We start from the raw sequence: 17,897 nt of genomic DNA, 5'->3' as shown, positions 1-17,897 counted from the left end.
CTTATTTCACTCAGTCAAGGACCTCAGGGTCCATCCATGTTGTTGCAAATAGCAGGATTTCCTTCTTTTCATGGCTGAATAATACTCCATATTGTATGCGAGTGTGTATAGATACACACGTATGTATGTTACGCACCCCATCTCCTTTATCCATTCACCCGTCGCTGAGGTTGGTTCCCTGTCTGGCCTGCAGTGGACATGGGAGTGCAGCTTCCTTTTTAGGGTGGTGATTTCACTTCATGTGGATGAGCACCCAGAGGTGCTGCTGCCCCGGGGCTCCTGGCCTCCTCTCCTTTCTGCAGCGGTGCCTGACTCCCACCTGGAGTCTTCCTCTCCTCCCTTTGCCTCTCCCTGCTAGCCCTCCCTAAGTCCTACGTTTCCATTGTGGAAACCTGTCTCCTTCCAAACCCGGCTCCTCCTTCCCCCTTCTGCCTGCCGCCCAGCCCTGGACGCATCTCAGCCAGTGGCCTCCTCATGCGTCTCCCCGTCCCACTCGCTCATCTGCTCAGTCCCTGCATCTCCCCAGCACAGGATACCAGTCACCCCACGCTCACACGTCGTGCTGGGGCCCGAGTCACACACGCCGCCTGCTCCGGGAGGGACCAGGGGATCAGTAGCAAACCGCAGTTCAGTGGCCAGTGCGGTGGTGGAGGGCGCCTGAGCCACGGGCCTGCCGGCTGCAGGGCGCCTGGGGGTGGCCGCGGTCCACTGCTAGCACGTGCTTCCCGGGGGCATCCTGGGAAGAAGACCAGGGCGCAGAGGCCGTGCCCGGCCACCGATGGCCGCTCCCAGACAGAGCTCGGCCGGCTCACGTGGTGTTTTCAGAATTCTTATTACACATCCTCCCTTTGGAAACGTCCAGGGTCTGCTTGAGTCTCTCTTTGTCCCCAAGCTCCCCACCCCCTTGTCCTGCCTCAGGCTCCTTCTAGTGGTCTCCAGCCACGTCCTTTGGGACACCAAGTCACACGCTTCCCTGGGGTGGCCCTCAGTTTCCTGGGCCTTCGATGCCCCCCACACACACACGCGACCCTGGCCAAATCCATCCTGCAAATGTACTCGGTGTGGCCCTCCTAGTGTTGTCCAGCTTTGAAACACTTGACGGCATGGGAACATTGGCTTTTGGTGAGCTGGTTTCGCTCCCTCCGTGGCATCGGTGGGCGAGTGAACCCGGCCCCCCTGGACTTGTGGGCGTGGTTCTCCCCGCGCACCAGTCCCCGTGGCCCCGCCCCCCGCGGCTCTGGCTCACAAGGGTTTGCGTTTGGGTCCCGTTATACAGACTGCTTTAAGCAGAAGAGCCTTCGTTGGCATCCCACGCAGGCCGGGACCCTGGAAGGGCCCACGTGGTGTTTGTTGGGTTGAATAAAAATTGCAGGGATTGCAAGCTGGGGCCTCAGCCCAGATCTTGGCGAGTTTTGACCTAAGGCAGTGAGAGGGTTTCTGGGCCCCACCCAGAGTTGGGGTTCTTCTTTTGCTCGCAATGTTTTTCTTCGGAATTTGTCAGCTGTGCTAAGGCAGGTGTTTGTCTCTGGGGAAGGTGACTCATGAGTGTAAAAGCCACACCTGGGCTTGGGTGGTTGTTACGACCGAACCTCGCCTGCGTCCGTCTGTGCTCCCGGGACAGGATGGGGCCAGGGAACAAAGTGGTCTTGCAGAGTTGATTCAATTACTTAGATCAGAAGAACATTAATTTCGTTGTGTTATAGTTGTCTTTCAGTCTCTGCAACTGTAAGGAGGGGTGCAGCCAGGATGTGGGCGAGGGAAGATGCTCCCGTTATCTCATTGGTTTTCTCATGCCAGTGAGAGTTTCAGGGTCCCTTTGAAAATCCATTACAAAAGGACTTTAGGTGACGTCAAGGAAAGCATCACAATAACGCTCTTTCGTTAAACAAGGAAGAAAATATTAGCACCAAGGAAACAGGAAGGACACACACACACACACACACACACACGCGGTTCTAAAGGTTAAGGAGTGTTTCCCCCTGGACTTCTTGGAAGCCAGAGCAAAGGAGGAAACATTCGGGACTAAATTCCTGATCCCTGTAAAGCAGGACAGGATGCAGGCTTTTAAGGAGCGAGAGAATTTCTTCCCTGGCGCTATTCCCAAAGACAATCCCGTACACGAAGCTTCACTGTGGGGACGCCGAGGGCCACGGCCCCGCAAAGCCCTCCACCCTGCTTTCTCCACGGCGCACACATGCATCTCACGTGGCTTCTAACTGCACCCTTGAGCTGTGATGACAGCTATGTCAACATGCCCATAAATATGTAGAAAAAGGTCTGAAGGACGTGGCATACACACTCCCTGCCCAGTGCCCACAGCGATAGCCTCTGAGAACTGAGGAGGGAGACAGGACGGGGGTAGGAGAGAGCCAGTCCACGGAGACATATTAAAAAGGAAAAGTGGCGCTCTGAGTCCCACTGGCTGATTCTACCCACGGCCAGCCGGCCCGCACGGAGGCCTTCTCCAGGTCCAGCTTGGCCCAGAGGGTGGCAGCCGTAGGACCTCGGGCATGCCGGCCAGCCTGCCTCACCGTGTACCAGCTCTGTGACCTTAGGGAACGCTGAGCCTCAGTTTCTTCATCTATAAGATGGGTCCTAATGCCCATCTTGTGGGGTTGTTCCCAGAACAGCATGGCAGCCCTTTCTTTTTCACACTTGGCATCCCCAGAGTAGTGACTGCTACTTGTCCCCTGCCCTGGATCTCACTCTGGTGACCCCCAGGCCAAGTCCACCCACAGATATGGCTGGTTTGACCTACAGAGTATTGGAGACTTGGCAGAGGTGGGCACCAGCAGGCAGCCCCCAGCTCCCAGCCCCCAGCACCCCCAGCGCCCCCTGTATTTCCACCCTAGCCCACCTCTCTCCTACCTGGCCAGCCCCTGTGGGCATTCGAGATCGCACCCCTGCCCTAGCCTGATGCCCTCACTATGTCCCTTCTTGGCCAGACTTCCTGGAGAGAGCCGGGTGGCAGACGGCGAGAGGTCCGCTGGTGGTCCAGACTGTTCGTGAAAGGCAGACAACACATTTTGGAAAGCAGACATGCCATTATGAAAGCCAGGATGCCCCCTCATGGCCGTGCTGGACTGGATGTCCTCCCACCACCCCGCAGCCTCTTTAAATGGGAGTGTTTCTGTCTCACCAGATGTTTCCATGGCAGTCACTTTGCGAAGCTAGTCTTTGAGAGCTGCCCGCGCTGTCCTTCTCGAATAGCTGTTTCCTGATTAATTCACATCACACACCTGCTCGGTGCCTCTGCTATGCAGAGAATACATCCACATAAACATGTAAAACAGGGCTTTGAGAATCGACTTTTCTGACAGGCGGCAAATAGTAACCTGCCATCCTGCAATTGGACAATTGACGCCGAGTTCCTGGGGTGTCACACAGGCTTGACGGGTCTCCTTCTAAATCGCCACAGAAACCAAGTAGCAGTGACTTGGTCAACGAGAAATTGAGTTGGAGTGTACTCACCTGGGCTTTCAGGAAAGCTACAGGGGTCACAGCTCTCAGATCCCATTTCCCAAGAGCAGATCAGAAGCCAAAGCAAAACGGGAAGTGAGCTGGGGGCGAAACCGACAGGCGGCCGTTTCCCTGAGCAGGTTTGTTCTCAGAGCATTCATTGTTAGAGAGCCGGGGGGAAGACACCTGTGTGGATTCCCTTATAATTCCAAAGCAATCATGGAGGACCTACTAGGTGCCAGGCACCTGCTGGGCCCTTGGACGACATGGGACAAGAGCCTCTGCTTGTCTCAGAGCTTAACTGTGGGGGTGGGGGGGGACAATAAATGAGTGAAAAAGCCAGTAAGACCGTTTCAGAGACAAGAGGGCAGTAAAACGGGGCGATGGGATAGAGAGGAGACTGGACAGGCAGGGGCTGCTCTAGAGAGTGTCGGGAAGACCTCTGGGAAGACAAGCGGGGGCCGACCTTGAGATACCTGAGGCGGAACCTTCTAGGCAACTGTCCAGATCCCGAGCTGGGGATGAGGTGGCAGGATCAAGGAGGAGAGGGAGGAGGGAGAGGGTGGCAGGGGGAGTCGGCAGGGACAGAGCCCGTAGGCGCACTGGCCACTCAAGGGGGACGGAATTTATTCTCAGTGCAGCACAAAATTATTGGGGTTTTTTTTTTTTTTTTTTTTTAGATTTTTTTATTGGGGAAGGGGAACAGGACTTTATTGGGGAACAGTGTGTACTTCCAGGATTCTTTTCCAAGTCAAGTTGTTGTCCTTTCAATCCTAGTTGTGGAGGGCGCAGCTCAGCTCCAGGTCCAGTTGCCGTTGTTAGTTGTAGGGAGCGCTGCCCACCATCCCTTGCGGGAGTCGAACCGGCAACCTTGTGGCTGAGAGCCCACTGGCCCACGTGGGAATCGAACCAGCAGCCTTCGGCGTTAGGAGCACGGAGCTCCAACCGCCTGAGCCACCGGGCTAGCCCCCATTGGGTGGTTTTAAGCCGGGGGCTGCCATGATCTGCTAAGTCGTTTTTACAAAAACGATTGGATCCTATGTAGGACATGAAGTGTGTGTGTTCAGGGTAGGGGTGCAGCGACGGTGCACAGTGGAGGCAGAGAGACCAGTTAGTGACCCAGGGACAGTGATCACACCGGAAGCACAGGAGTAAATCAGAATCGTCCCGCCCGAACAAGGAGGTTCCGCCACCCAGTTACCGGTGCCCTTGGCAAAGCGGGTGCCAGGTAGACGGGGAGGCAGCGGCCCGGCCGCAGCGGGGCCGAGAGAGCAGTGGGGACAGTGACCCTCAAAGAGTCTGCTGTACGGGCAAACAGACAAACAGATGGTGGGGTCCCCCAACGCTGAAGTGCTCCTCGGCAAGAAAAAGCAGCAGCACTGAATGGATGCATCTCCAGGTGGTTATGCCGCACGGAGCAAGCTAAGCCAGAAAAAGGACAGAGGGCACGATTCCTCTTACATGAAGTCCAGGAAATGTGAACTCTAGTGACAGAAAGCTGCAGGGCGGGTGCCTGGGGGTGGGTGTGGGAGGGGGACGGAGGGGTTACCCAGGGGTACGCGGAAGCTTTGGGGGTGATGGGTGTGTCCAGTGTTTCAATTGTGGAGGTGATTTTGTGGGTATACGCATGTGGTATACCCACTGAGCTGTACACTTTAAAAATGTACAGTTTACCGTAGGGGAGGTATGTCCTCGATAAAGCTGCTTTTTAAGTGTTTTTATGTAAAGGAGACAGATAGGGCCGTGGCAGGAGGAGATGAATGCCTGCGTGGTGTCTGGACTCACGTGTCAGGGGGAAGGACACGGGGAGGGAAGGGTAGCCAGGGACCCTTGTGTCGCGTCATGCCGAGGGGTCCAGGGTCCATCCCACTGGCCTGAGGTTGTCCACCTTCCGTGCATGGCGGGATTGTCTGGACACCATGTAACAAGCGCAGTGTCCACCCCACACCCCACTCCGGTTGCAGCCGCAGGTGAGGTGGAACAGTCCCCAACAGACTGACAGGGCGGTTCCCCCGTGTTTCCAGGCTCCCCACCTTTCTTCCTGGGTCCTTCTCCCCAAGCCACTGTGCCCCCAGGGGCAGCCTTCAGCAGCGGGGAGTCAGTGGATGAATGCCACAGTCTCCCCCTCTGAGGTTCATTCTGTGGGCTCTTCAGAGGGCCCCAGGGGGATGGAGCCCCCGTCGCCCACAGCCGTGACCAGCCCGAAACCCTTTTCGGGGTGTCCTCCTGCCCCACTCCCTCTTGGGAGCACCTTGCCAAATAAGCTCCCTGCACTCACGCAGCTCCTTCTCTCAGGCTCTGCTTTTTGGGACACCCGAAGAAGCATGATACCCCAGGAACCAGGGAGTCCACGTTTTATGTTCATGTCAAGCTTTTCTGAGACAGGGGGCGCAGGAACCATACTAAGGAGAATTCTATCAGCAGTGAAAACAACCTGCAGATTTCACAAGGGGGGGGATGAGTGGGCCAGATCGGGCGCTGGGAGGAGATGAACGCTGGTGGGTGCGTGAAGCAGAGGTTGAAGCAGCAAGAGACAGGATGCAGGGAGACGAATTAGCAGGCGATTACAGACGTCCCGGCAGGAGGGGACGATGACAGAGCCCATCAGGCCGCCCTTTAGGGGCGCCTTTGATTTATAAAGCATGTGAGGCTTCACACAGAACTGAGAGGGAGCCTTATTTAACATCCCCGGGGCTGTGGTTTTGTAACACTCACGTTCTCCTTCGCATTCCACATGGCTCTCTTTCATCTCTTGCTTTGAAAATTTTGCCAGGAACATCACCCTGATGCTACGCGTTTTCATTTCGCTCAATTCTGTGTTTTCAGGATCTTGACCTCGGTGTGAAGCACGTGAAGGTTTATGTCGACGGAAACCTCATCTTTGATGGCCAGTTGGACAGAGGAGGTGGGGAGGCCCCCGCCGGCCAGATCATCCCGGTCGGCCTGCGAAATGAGACGGACGAGGGAGCGGAGGACACCGGGAACGCCCCCTGGGAGGACAGCAAAGATGGCCTCACAGTGGCCAGCACGGATGGGGACGAGGAGTGCAGTGTCACTTACCCGCAGCTGGCCGGAGCAGCCGTGGACGTGAAGCTGTCTGCATCAGGAAATTTATGTGGTGAAAGGATGAATTCTCCCGACTGCATCAAAGACAGTTTGCCTGAGCGAGAGGACGATGTCAGCTTGTTAGAGGCCCCTGCCTCCGTGGGGGGTGTGCCCACGGCCCCTCCCCCGGCACCCCCTGACCCGGAGCTCTCGCTGAGCCAGCAGCTGGGAAACCTCACAGGCAGAAAAGTCTCTGAGCCACCAGGGAAAACGCCAGCCTGGCTCCAGCCTTCTCCCACGGGGAAAGGCAGGCCGCAGGGAGGCAGGAAGCCAAAACCCGTCTGGCTGAGTCCTGAGAAGCCTCTGGACCGGAGAGACAGGCTGCTGTCAGAGGACGTCGTGTGGGTCGGTGAGGGTCCCGGAGAGACGGAGGCTGGGGACAAAGGCCCCAGGCGTGAGCAAGGGCGGGCGAGCACCCGGAGCGTCACCTCGGGGAACAGAGCCCAGAAGGCGACCCCCAAAGTCTGCAGTGATGACTCTGACATCTTCCACCAGCCCGCCCACAGGGAACGCCCAGCCAGTGGGCGGAGGGGCCCCAAGAAGGATAGCCCCAGCAGTGGTCACGGCGACGGCCAGCCCGCCGGCAGAGGTAAGCTCGAGAGGCCATCTCACCCGGTTCCGTCATCCCTGGGGTCCACTCACTGACACCAGGGCATTTGCTCCCTGGACCTCAGTTTCCTCCTCTGCAAAGCAAGGGGTTTCTTCTCAACCGGGGGTCCCAGATTTACTATCTCGGGCACCACAGAGATGGCAGCAATGAGTGAAATGGGCAAGACACACTTTGCATGTTAAACTCGTAGACGTCGTCATGGCCACCAAGATATGTCCCTTCACTCCTTTTTTCTTGCAGTGCATGGCTTTTCCAGTCTCGACTTTGTTGTCCCACCTCTGAGGGGGACGTTGGTCTCTAATTACTTCACTTTTTTCTTTACGGTTAGAAAAATAACGCAAGCGTACTGACAAATGGCAACTGCAACTTGCCTGGGTGCCAGAAATACTATAAGGAGTGGTGAGGGCTGCAGCTAACTGGTGACGGCTGTCGCACGGCCCGTCGAAAGGGACCGGCGGCTGCTCCACCCAGGCTGCTTCTGGCCTTCAGGAAGGCAAGGCCAGGGTGCCCGACCCCCCTTTTCTTCTCATCCACAGAAGTCAGAAATACAGACTAGTCTTACTTCCCAGCAGTGGTCACTTAAACAAAGATTATTTATAAACCACTGTGTGGGTCAAAAAAGAAAATACACGTCTGCTGGCAGGACTCACCTGCTTTGTGAACTTTGCAGAAGATTATCTCGAAGGTATCTGAAAGGAGGGGCCCAACGGCGGGGCTTCTGCATGTTTGCCCTCAGATTTGACTCCTGAGAAGGAGTGCAGCAACGAGGGGTGAAGCCGTTTGAACCCCAGCTCGGCTGCTTGTAGATCGGGGACTTACAGCACCGGGCACTTCCACGTTCCGAGCCCAGCAGCGTCTTCGTCTATAAAATGGGCATGAAGACCCCCTTCCCCGCTACCCCTTCCCCAGCGTTGGGACGGGTGAAGGAGACGATGGCTTCACACAGTAGTACCCAGAGCCCGGCACGTGGAAAGGGCTCCATAATCGGCGGCCATCATTTCAACACTAGCTTGTCCATCCTTTATCATCCCGAAAGCACTCGGACCTTCCAAGGCCGGGCTTTACCCCAAGAGCCTTGGAATGTAACCCCCACCCCACAACATGGGCGCGAGCCCTGCAGCCAGACTGCCTGGGCACGCGGCCTGGTTTCTCACGGCCACCCCACACCGTGGGCACGTCTGACCCTTCTCTGAGCCTCAGTTTCCTCATCTGTAAAATGGTGCCAGTAGTGCCCATCTCATGGGTGCTGGGAGGGTCAGATGAGGGCATATGTGTACAGTGCCTGGCACCTAACAGCACCCAACAGACGTCAGCTGCTCCTATTATTGTAATTGGTAATATCACCGTCGTCACTGTCCCCACTCGGTGACGCTGCCTCTTGGTGTATGCAGCCAACCCCACTGTACAGCTGACCCTTGTACAACATGGGGCTGGGGCACCAACCCCTTGTGCAGTCGAAAATCCACGTGTAACTTCTGAATCCCCCAAACTTAACTACGAAGAGCCTTCTGTTGGTCGGAAGCCTCACCGATCACATAAACAGATCAACACGTGTTTTGTATGTGACACGTACTATGTACAGTATTCTTACAATAAAGGGAGCTGGAGAAAACGTGTTATTAACAAAATCATAAAGAAGAGAAAATGCATTTGCAGTACTGTGCGTGTTTATTGAGCAAAAGCACAGCTCAGCGGACCTGCCCGGTTCAAACCCGTGCTGTTCGAGGGCCAGCTGCATAGACATTTTTCTCCTGAATCATCTCAGTTCCGACTCCATGACTGACTCATAGGCAGACCCCGAAGGTCTGCATTCAGCCCGTCTCCACTCAGAAACGTAGAGAGTTTGTGGCCTCTTTCAGACCCCTGAAATGTCACTTAGGGCACGAGAGCAGGCCCCTCGGACTCAGCGCGCCTTCCTGTGATGAGCGACTGGCTCACCCCGCCAGGACTGAACCCGGGGTGACTGGGTGTCGGGGAGGACATCCGACGGGGGAAGGAGAACTGAGAAGCCCTTTGAGGGCAGAGACGGTCTTACCTGTGATGGGATCCCCAGGGCCAGGTGCCCAGCTCCCCGTGGGTCCTCTAAGTGTGGGAGGAATGGTGAGAAGAAGGGATGTGGTGTCTGGGTGTGTGGCAGGTGGCAGCGGTATTCAAAGGAGCTTATTTACTTCTCATGCCAGTCCCCCTTTACAGATAAAACATGAGGTTTAAGTAACTTTCTTCGGGGCGCACAGACAGTAAGGGTTAGAGCAGCATTGGGACCAACGTGATCCTGCCCCAGAATCCATGCTTCGAACCACGACCCTGTGATGACGCCCTGTTTCCACAGCCACCGTCAGCCGCTCCCCCTGGGAGAGCCTGGTAAACAGACACAGCCACCAGGAGTTCTGAGGTGATGGGCGTTATTCTAACTGGTCCAAGTTCAGAAGACTTTGTCTCACTTTAATTTCTTTCCAGACGTTTCACTGCTTGGCTCAACGACACATTAAGAACAGAGCCCTTGAGAGCTAATGCTTGTTAAGCCAGTCGTGCTAAAAAAGAGAGTTGCTTTGAAATTTTCAGTGACCCGTTACATAGAGCCAAATCCCGTAGCCCTGCCCTCCCGGAAAGGTGCAGGCTGAGCCCTCCATCCGTGCCGGTAGAATGAATGGCTGCCAGGTTCCTTCTGGCACTGGAATTGTGTTGTCACCGTAAGACAGAGCCTAGAGAGTCTTCCACCCACCAGAATGTCTCATTGTAATAACGCCTGCATTTTGAAAGTGTCTTCATCAGGGGTCAGCTGGCTGCAGGTGAATGAAATCTTGTCTTGAGGAGTAAAGGGGGAGTTATTTGGAGGATGCTTGCGGCGCTCTTGGACCCCCAAAGTCAGGACGTGTAACTTCCCTTCGCATGGAATTGCAAGGAGGAACCAGAAAGCTGGCAGTCACCAAGGAAACCCCTCCCTGTCTCCCCAGGGCTGCTGGGTCCCGCCTCTGCTCTTCTGCAGGTCACCGGCTTTCCTTCACTCTTCCTCCCGGGATCGGCTTTCTCTGATCTGTGCACACAGCAGGAAATGGCCTCGCAACCCTGGCGTGACACAGTTTCCCGGCTCTGGCTCCAGCAGCCGATTCCAGAGTCTCAGGGGAGAAGCTGATTGGCCAGCTTGGGTCAGGTGTCCATTCCTTGTTCAATTGGCTCTGACTGACGGGAGGTCCACGGAGAACAGACTCGGCGCTGTCATATCATCTCCTTACGTACGGTTTCATTTCCTGTTTTCTTAGCAATTAGCACAGACCTCACGGTGATGCCATCGATTTTTATAAGCGCGCGTAGGACTTCGTAGTTCATCTTCTTCTCCACTGAGGAGTCGTTTTCTCAGTCCTGTCGTCTCCTGTTGGTGGCCCCTCCCAGACCGCGCTGACGGCAGACCGAAGCAGCAGCTTTCTGTCGTCCATTCCGACTTCTGAGCAGGAATGTTGACAGAGACGGGACACAGCGCTGACCCCAGGGGCGCCCCGCCTCCCAGGACTAGCGAGTCGCGTGTCCTCCTGCAGCCAGAGGGACATGCGGGTCCCCAGTGTGCTGTCACATCTCCGAGGTCCAGGACCAAGTCTGCACCTCTCTGCCATCACGACCCCGGGTGTACCTACTGAGGAGAAGAGGTCAGAAAGCAGACAGTCCCGCCTTTCTCGCACAGAGAAGCCCAGGCCGAGTCTCTCGCACGTGACACCTGGTGCTGTCTCCTCGGTGCTCTTGCACACCAACCCTGGCCGTTCATTTCACCCACGGAAATCAAATCACAGTAAACCAGAATCTGATGATTCATATGGGAAGCTCCTTCTGCCAGGGGTGAAGCCTCAGTCCTGCAGGAAAGGGCAGAAGAAACCCCCGGGGTCTTTTTTGATGGCTGATGAGAAGGAGGGGAGAGGACAAGTGCAGGAGAGCTGACAGGTGGGCGGGAGTCCCTTCACCTCTGGGTCTGAACGCAGGGACGTAAAGCTGATGCCAGCCGTCTCCCTCTTCCCTGAGCTCCCTGTGCCAGGGTCTGTGCCAGGCACTGGGACACAGCAGGAAAAGGGCAGAGCAGGCTCTCCAAGGAGGAGGGCGATGAGAAGAGCCAGCTACCTCGGGATCTGAGGAAAGAGCGTTCCCACACAGGGCACAGCAAGGACAACGGCTCTGGCGTATCTACGGGCAAGAAAGGCCAGCGTTGGGGGAGCAGGGTGGCCAGGGGGAAGGGCGGACAGGTGGGCAGGGCCAACTCCGCGCCCTGGGGGCACGGGGAGGAGCGCGATTTCCTTTGCTTTTCCTTGTCTTTAGCGAAGCAGAGACAGTCCCCCCTGAGAGACCACATTTTAGGCAGGTGGAGTTTGAAGTGAGAGCGGACCTTCCAAGGGATTGTTGGAAGTGGAAGGTGGTGCTTGGGGGAGAGAAACCGGAACTTGGAGCCAGGAGCTGGGGGAGGCAGAAGGATGGAGGTGTTGGGGGGCTGGGATGAAGCTGAGGCCTTGGCTGCAACCAGACTTAGGGTGTGGGGAGGAGCCTAGGCCCCCGATACTAGAGGGAGGAGCTGTCCTGTCGGCAGGGAGGTGGAGAACGAGGGAGGTGTGATGTCTCCGGAGCTGGTAGAGGGGCACTGTCGCTGCCTGGGATGTTGAACTTGGAGAAGGTCATTTCAGTGGAGAGCCTTGGGAGCTACGTGTAGGACTTGTGGATGCAAAGGGACAGAAAGCCACCAGGTGTGACTTCAGGCACAGCTGAATCCAGGGACTCTCTCCGTCTCTCGGCTCCCGTTCCTGCGTGGGCGTCCTTCTCAGGCATGCTCCCCCCCGCCCAGGGTGGCAAGGTGGCCGCCGGCAGCTCCTTACCTGCATCCCGCCAGCTCAGCAGCACCCGTGGAAGGAGCCCTTGTTCCTTGCACGAGCCTGGCTCAGAGGGATGCTGTCAACATTTTGCCTGGATGACCTGAAAGTGGGGGATCCCTGAAGGAAAATCAGGGTGTTGTTCCTACAAAAAGGGGAGGTGGAGTCGGGGCGGGCAAAACAATAACTGGACAGAGAGGAAGCGGTTGGCAGGGGTGGAGAGAGGATGGTCTTGATGGGGACATAGAGTGACTGCAGGGAGAAGAGGGCGCCCCAGGGTCAGGCCGCGTCCTTGTTCTTGCAGGTAGAGAGATTTATGCATGTCTGCAGGCAGGGAGACGGGAAGGTGCCAGTGGGGAAGGCGTGATTGAAGATTCTGGAGAAAGGAGATAATTGATGGAGCCGGGCCCCCTCGGAGACAGGCAGAAAATGGAATGCAGGGCACAGTATGATATGAAGGGAGCAAAAACAGAATGTCAGTGTCATCAGCTGCTGTTTTTCCAGAGTGACACCCCGAGTTGGCAGTTAGCCATGGCGTGGCGGAGAGGACAGACCCCTGCTCGGTGTCACAGAGCTTTGTATTGTGCAGGGAGGAGAGCAGGGCCTGAGAGGCAGCCCCCCTCTTCTCCACGTACTGGGGACACGGCTGCAGCTCTTGGAGCGGGTTTAGCCACAGGTTGACGTCAGTTTCTTACCTTGCAATATACCTGGGTCGTTCGGTTTTCTCCATAGCATTTTTTTTTTCCTGATTGTAAAAACAAACATGTAGGGGACCCAGAAGATACGATGACAAAGAAAAAAATAAAAACCCTTCCGACAAACCACCCACGAAGTTCATGTTAACGCATTGGTGCCGCCACTCATACCAGGATAAGCTGCGTCTAAAATGAAAAAGCGCCACTGGCTGTTTTTCCTTTACCTTCTTTTCCGAGCCCCCCACCTACCGCTAGGCAGCCCTTTGAAACCACTGTGGACGTCATGTGACTATGACAGCCGTATGAACAGACCCTTGCGTTGCTAACTCAGGCCACAGATCACGTACGTGTCTGAACTGGAGAGTGACTTCTGGCAAAAGTTCTAACAGAACCAGCTAGACCTCCCTTGATTTGCGTGGTAGTTGCATTCTTAGAAAATTCAGTGTACTCTGGAAAAATACTTTGCTTTCTGTAAACCAACTAGGTGCCAGACTCGGGTAAGCATAAACCGTGTTTTACCAACCTGAATGTTGCATGAGCTCGACCGTGCTCTGTGCGTGGGCCATGCCATGCCGCGCAGGATATAACATCCCTGGCTCCACCCATCAAGTGCCAGTGGGGTCAACAGTCATTGAGACAGCCAAGAGCAGCCTCACCGGTTTCTAGAATGTTCCCCTGAGGGCGACTCCACCCAGCGGAGAGCCACTAGATGAGACAGTCCCTAAGGGTCCCCACTTCCACGCGCGCCACTAACGGGGCTTCGCCCATCCCATGCCCTTTCTTCCAGATGGTGCCTGGTCCACCGGGACGCCACCACGGCCCCGGCGGTGCAGCGAGCAGGAGCTCACGCTGCATGAGTCCTGGAACTCCCTCAGCGCCTTCGACCGCTCCCACCGGGGACGCATCTCCACCATGGAGTTCCAGGGCGACATCCTGGACGACTTCCTGCAGCAGCAGAAGAGCAGCCGGCACAGCGACCAGCCGCCCCTTTGGAAGGAAGAGAAGCCGGAGCCGGTGCAAAGGCCGGACGACAGCTCCACCGACGACCACGATGGGAGCGACTTTAAAATCCCCGTCTTGCCCTACGGACAGCACCTGGTCATTGACATCCAGTCCACCTGGGGAGACAAGCACTACGTAGGCCTGAACGGGATAGAAATCTTCAGTTCCAGGGGAGAGCCGGTGCGGGCTGCGAACATCCAGGCGGACCCGCCCGACATCAATATTCTACCCGCTTACGGGCGGGACCCCCGTGTGGTCACCAACCTCGTCGACGGGGTGAACAGGACGCAGGACGACATGCACGTCTGGCTGGCGCCCTTCACGCCTGGCAGGCCCCACTCGGTCTCCATCGACTTCCCACGCCCTTGTCACGTCGCCCTGATCAGGATCTGGAATTACAACAAATCGCGGATCCACTCCTTCCGCGGCGTGAAGGACATTGAGATCCTGCTAGACGCGCAGTGCATCTTCAAAGGAGAAATCGCCAAGGCCCCGGGGACCCTGACGGGAGGTACGGTGTGTCGGGGAGAGTGTCCTCGAAGCCCCTCCCTGCTGCTCACGGAGGCTCAGAGGAAACACTGAACGCACTGGCACTGGCTCACCAGAGGCCGCTCGGTCGTGCTCTTGCACAGACCCGGCCCCGTTCCTCACCTGGGGCCGCGTGGCTGTGCAAGAGCTGACCTCACGGAAACGCCTCGGCTAAGTACCGGCCTGAGCCTGCCACGGGGGGTTTCTTCTGCAAGGGACTGATTGAGGGAGGGCTCTCAGTGCAGGGAGGGGCGCAGGGTGCCCCTGCAGGGAGGGGTGAGCAAGGATAGGGTTTCAGGGGACGCCCAGCCTCAGCCTGACCCAGGGGAGCTCTGGCATGGAAACTGCGCGGTTTGTCCTACGTGAGGCAAATTGGCAGAGCTTTGGAGCCCTGCGGGCTCCCCGGGTCGGTGGGGGGCATAACTCCACATCTTCCAGGCAAGCCCCTCCCCACCGAGGATCAGCGGGGATCTGGGTGAGCCTCTGGGACAGTGCCTCCCCCACCCTTAGTTCCTGGCCAGTCAGTGATTCTCATTAGATTAGGTCCCTTCTTTCGATCTCTGCGGTTCTCATGGTAAAGGAATTCCATTTGCCCTCGTGTGAAGCAGGCAAAGTCTCACTTACACACATCAAGAACCAGTATTAGTGCTTTGGGATTTGGTAGCACGGAGGTGGATGGATTTGGGTTCCTGGTCTCCAAACCATTGGAACCGGGGGTGACTTGACTCTTGTCTCCCTGGTGACCCGTTCAGCCCCAGAGCATTTCGGAGACACGATCTTATTCACCACGGACGACGACATTCTCGAGGCCATCTTCTGTTCGGATGAGACGTTTGACGTGGACGTGGAGAGCCTTTGCGGGCTGCCGTGTGAGGAGGCTCTGAGAAGGCCCAGCACAGCCGACGGCAAGGGGGACGAGAGGCCCTACACCCAGGCCGGCCTGGGGGCCGAGGACCCGGTAGGACTGGCAGGGGGCCGGCGGGTGGGCAGGGGCGCCCTCGAGGTGTCTCCTCCTAACTCAGAGCAGAGCGGAAGGATGAAGACAGATGGTCCTGAAGCTGCTGGCGCTGCTCCTCTGACACTTCCCATTGCTCCCCTTCGTTTTTGATCCTGTGTGTCATATTTCATTCCCTAATGACTCTTATTTTACATATTTATTTTTCCACCAAAGTGAAGCAAGACCTCAAATTTTAATCAAAGCTGGAAGAAATCCGTTCTGTGTCATCTCTGTGATTTAGAGGTGGCCGTCTGGGGGGAGGTTTGCTTTGGGTCGCGTTCGGATCTCTCCCCGTTGTTTCTGACGCGGGGGACTTGAAATGCTTTGACTAGGCAGCCTTAGAATGAAAATAATGACAGCCCCGGCGATCGTTTCTTGCTCACGAACTGTGCTCCAGATGTGGGCATCCCTCCCGACAACCCCTGGAGTAGAGCCAATTTGTATCCCCATTTAGGAAACCAAGGCTCACACAGGCCCAGGGGCACATAGCAGGAGAGTAACAAGGCTAGAGCTTGAATGTGTGACTCCAGAGTCTATGCTTTGAATTCACGAACAGTTGTTTTACAATGAAGGGTGACCTTCAGAGCGAGGGTCAGTCCATAGTCAAGGTGAGGAGACCCCAGGTCCCCAGGACGTTCTCAAGGCCACAAGGAGAAACAGCGTGGGGGAAGGGGTGGACCAAGGAGAAGCCAAAGGACAGGCTCGGCAAGGTCATGACCCTGCAGCGCTGGCCTGCTTCCTGGTGTTGGCTGGGGGTGGCCCTCCCACCTCTAGGGAAACAGCCGCCCCTCCACCCAGACAACAGCTGCCAGCCCGTGTTGACGTCTGTTATGATTTGTTTCAAATGAGGTCCCCTGTTTGGAGTTTTCTGTAAAAGCTCCCAGTTTAAAAATGTTGGCAACTAATTCAAAATGTTTTCAAACCTTCTGCGGACCACAAAACACGTCTGTTGTCTGGATTTGATTATGAGTCTCCAGCTGGGAGTTGACCTTGAGGTCTTCCAGTTGCCCCGCGTTTTCCAAATTGTGAAGTCCCTTCTAAGGTGCTCTGATAGGGTCCAGACTGTGAGAGGCAGGGAGGGGCCACCTTCGTCTGAGACAGGAGGAACCCGAGCTCACAGGGGCCAGTGTCTCGGCAGGGTCACACCCCTAAAGATGGCGGGGCTGCACCCCCACCTTCTGGAGGTCGAGGTCACTGCAGCCAGGGCTTGTCCCAGGAGGCTCAGGCAGGGCAGGGTGCGAGGGAGGGCAGGAGAAGGGACGTGGGGAACAGGGCAGTGACCTTCCCTGCTGGCCAGAGGCTGGCCAGGTTCGGGGTGCTTCTGGAAGGCCACCTCCCGCACCCTCCTCCCCACAGCGGGACTAGGGCCCCGAGAGGCTGCTCCCAGGACTGGGCCATGGCTCCTCAGTTGTCACTGGGGCTGAAACCCCATCCCCACCCAAAGTCTGAGAGCCGGACAAGTGACTTCACTTCGTTTTGCATCTCAGCTTCCCTGTCTGCAAAGTGCTAGAGGCACTTTTACCCTGATTACGGTGCACAGATCTAACGAGCAAAGTTTGTACACGAGACCCAAGAAGTAGGGTGTGGCGACCCACTTTGGCTGTCTGCAGACCAAGGGTTCTTTACCTGGGCCCCCCCTGGGAATCGCCGGCCCCCCCTGGGGATCGCGGGAGCTTTAAAACTGCACGGCCTGGGTCCCAGGTTGAGAGCCACTCTCTATGGCTTGAGTTCTTCCTCCCCTCCGTCCCTCCCTCCGTCTTTCCTTTCCTCCCTTTCTTTCTCTTTCCTTCTTTCTTTCCTTCCTTCCTTCCTTCCTCCCTCCTCTCTTCCTCCCTCCCTCCCTCCCTTCTTCCCCCCTCCCTCCCTCCCTTTCTCCTTCCTTCTTTCCTCTAGCTGACTAGATAAACATTTATGGGGTCCCTCCCTGTCCCACAACATCTAGTCACCTTCACTGGTCGTGTCAAGCTCCTCCCCTACCAATAAGACCTTCTGGCAAGGACTCAGACACACAAGTTCTGAGCCTGTTCCTGTCACCAGTCACGGAGCTTCCACAAAGACAGGAAACATCAGAAAAGACACAGGGGCTTACCTGGGGCGTGGGCTGGGCCGCAGTAGCTGGAAAAACGGCCAGCCAGCTATGTGGGTATCACTAAAATCACCCCCTTTCCCTCTGTTTCTCCCTCACTGGTGTGCAGGGTCCAGGACTAGAGCTGCCACCCAGTGCGCCTGTGACCGAAATCACCACCCCAGAGCCAGGCGTCTACCATGGGATGTGTGAGTACTCTCCTGGGGTATTGTCAGAGGGACCTGCAGGGATGGCGGAAGTCATGGTCACTGGGACAGTTGCACAGGTTGTATACTGCACAAAGACCCAGGCCGTGGGGCAAAGGGGGGTGAAACCAGCATGAGCAAAGGAAACCTGCCTTGTCCCTGCCCCAGGTGGAGCCGGTCTTCTGAGAAGTCAGACATTCAGATTTTTATGTGTGATCTCCAGATTGTTAAATGTTGGTGACTAATTTTATAATATTTTGAAACTCCTCTGGAGCCAAACTAAACACATGTTGTGTGTTCGGCCAGCTGGCTGTCGATTGGTGGCCTCTGAGCAGATCCCATCTAGGTTTCACCGCGTCTGTTCTTCTCTCGCTGCCTTTTCCCGTTTG

The 17,897-nt window shown here is 56.4% G+C and overlaps 1 protein-coding gene across 1 annotated transcript in view; it reads left to right on the top strand.

Annotated features, from left to right (window-relative positions):
* KATNIP (katanin interacting protein) overlaps positions 1 to 17,897 on the top strand; it is a 113,606-nt gene that overhangs the window by 72,577 nt on the left and 23,132 nt on the right. Inside the window, exons 15-18 of the mRNA XM_033102108.1 lie at positions 6,286 to 7,153; positions 13,498 to 14,223; positions 14,993 to 15,198; positions 17,433 to 17,511. Coding sequence (XP_032957999.1) covers positions 6,286 to 7,153; positions 13,498 to 14,223; positions 14,993 to 15,198; positions 17,433 to 17,511 — 1,879 coding nt within the window. The remainder of the gene's footprint in view (positions 1 to 6,285; positions 7,154 to 13,497; positions 14,224 to 14,992; positions 15,199 to 17,432; positions 17,512 to 17,897) is intronic.

This window comes from Rhinolophus ferrumequinum, assembly GCF_004115265.2.
Source record: "Rhinolophus ferrumequinum isolate MPI-CBG mRhiFer1 chromosome 15 unlocalized genomic scaffold, mRhiFer1_v1.p scaffold_54_arrow_ctg1_1, whole genome shotgun sequence".
In the NCBI taxonomy this organism is placed as follows: domain Eukaryota; kingdom Metazoa; phylum Chordata; class Mammalia; order Chiroptera; family Rhinolophidae; genus Rhinolophus; species Rhinolophus ferrumequinum.
The sequence above is the reverse complement of the archived record's forward strand: the minus strand, read 5'-3'. Positions and strand labels throughout refer to the sequence as shown.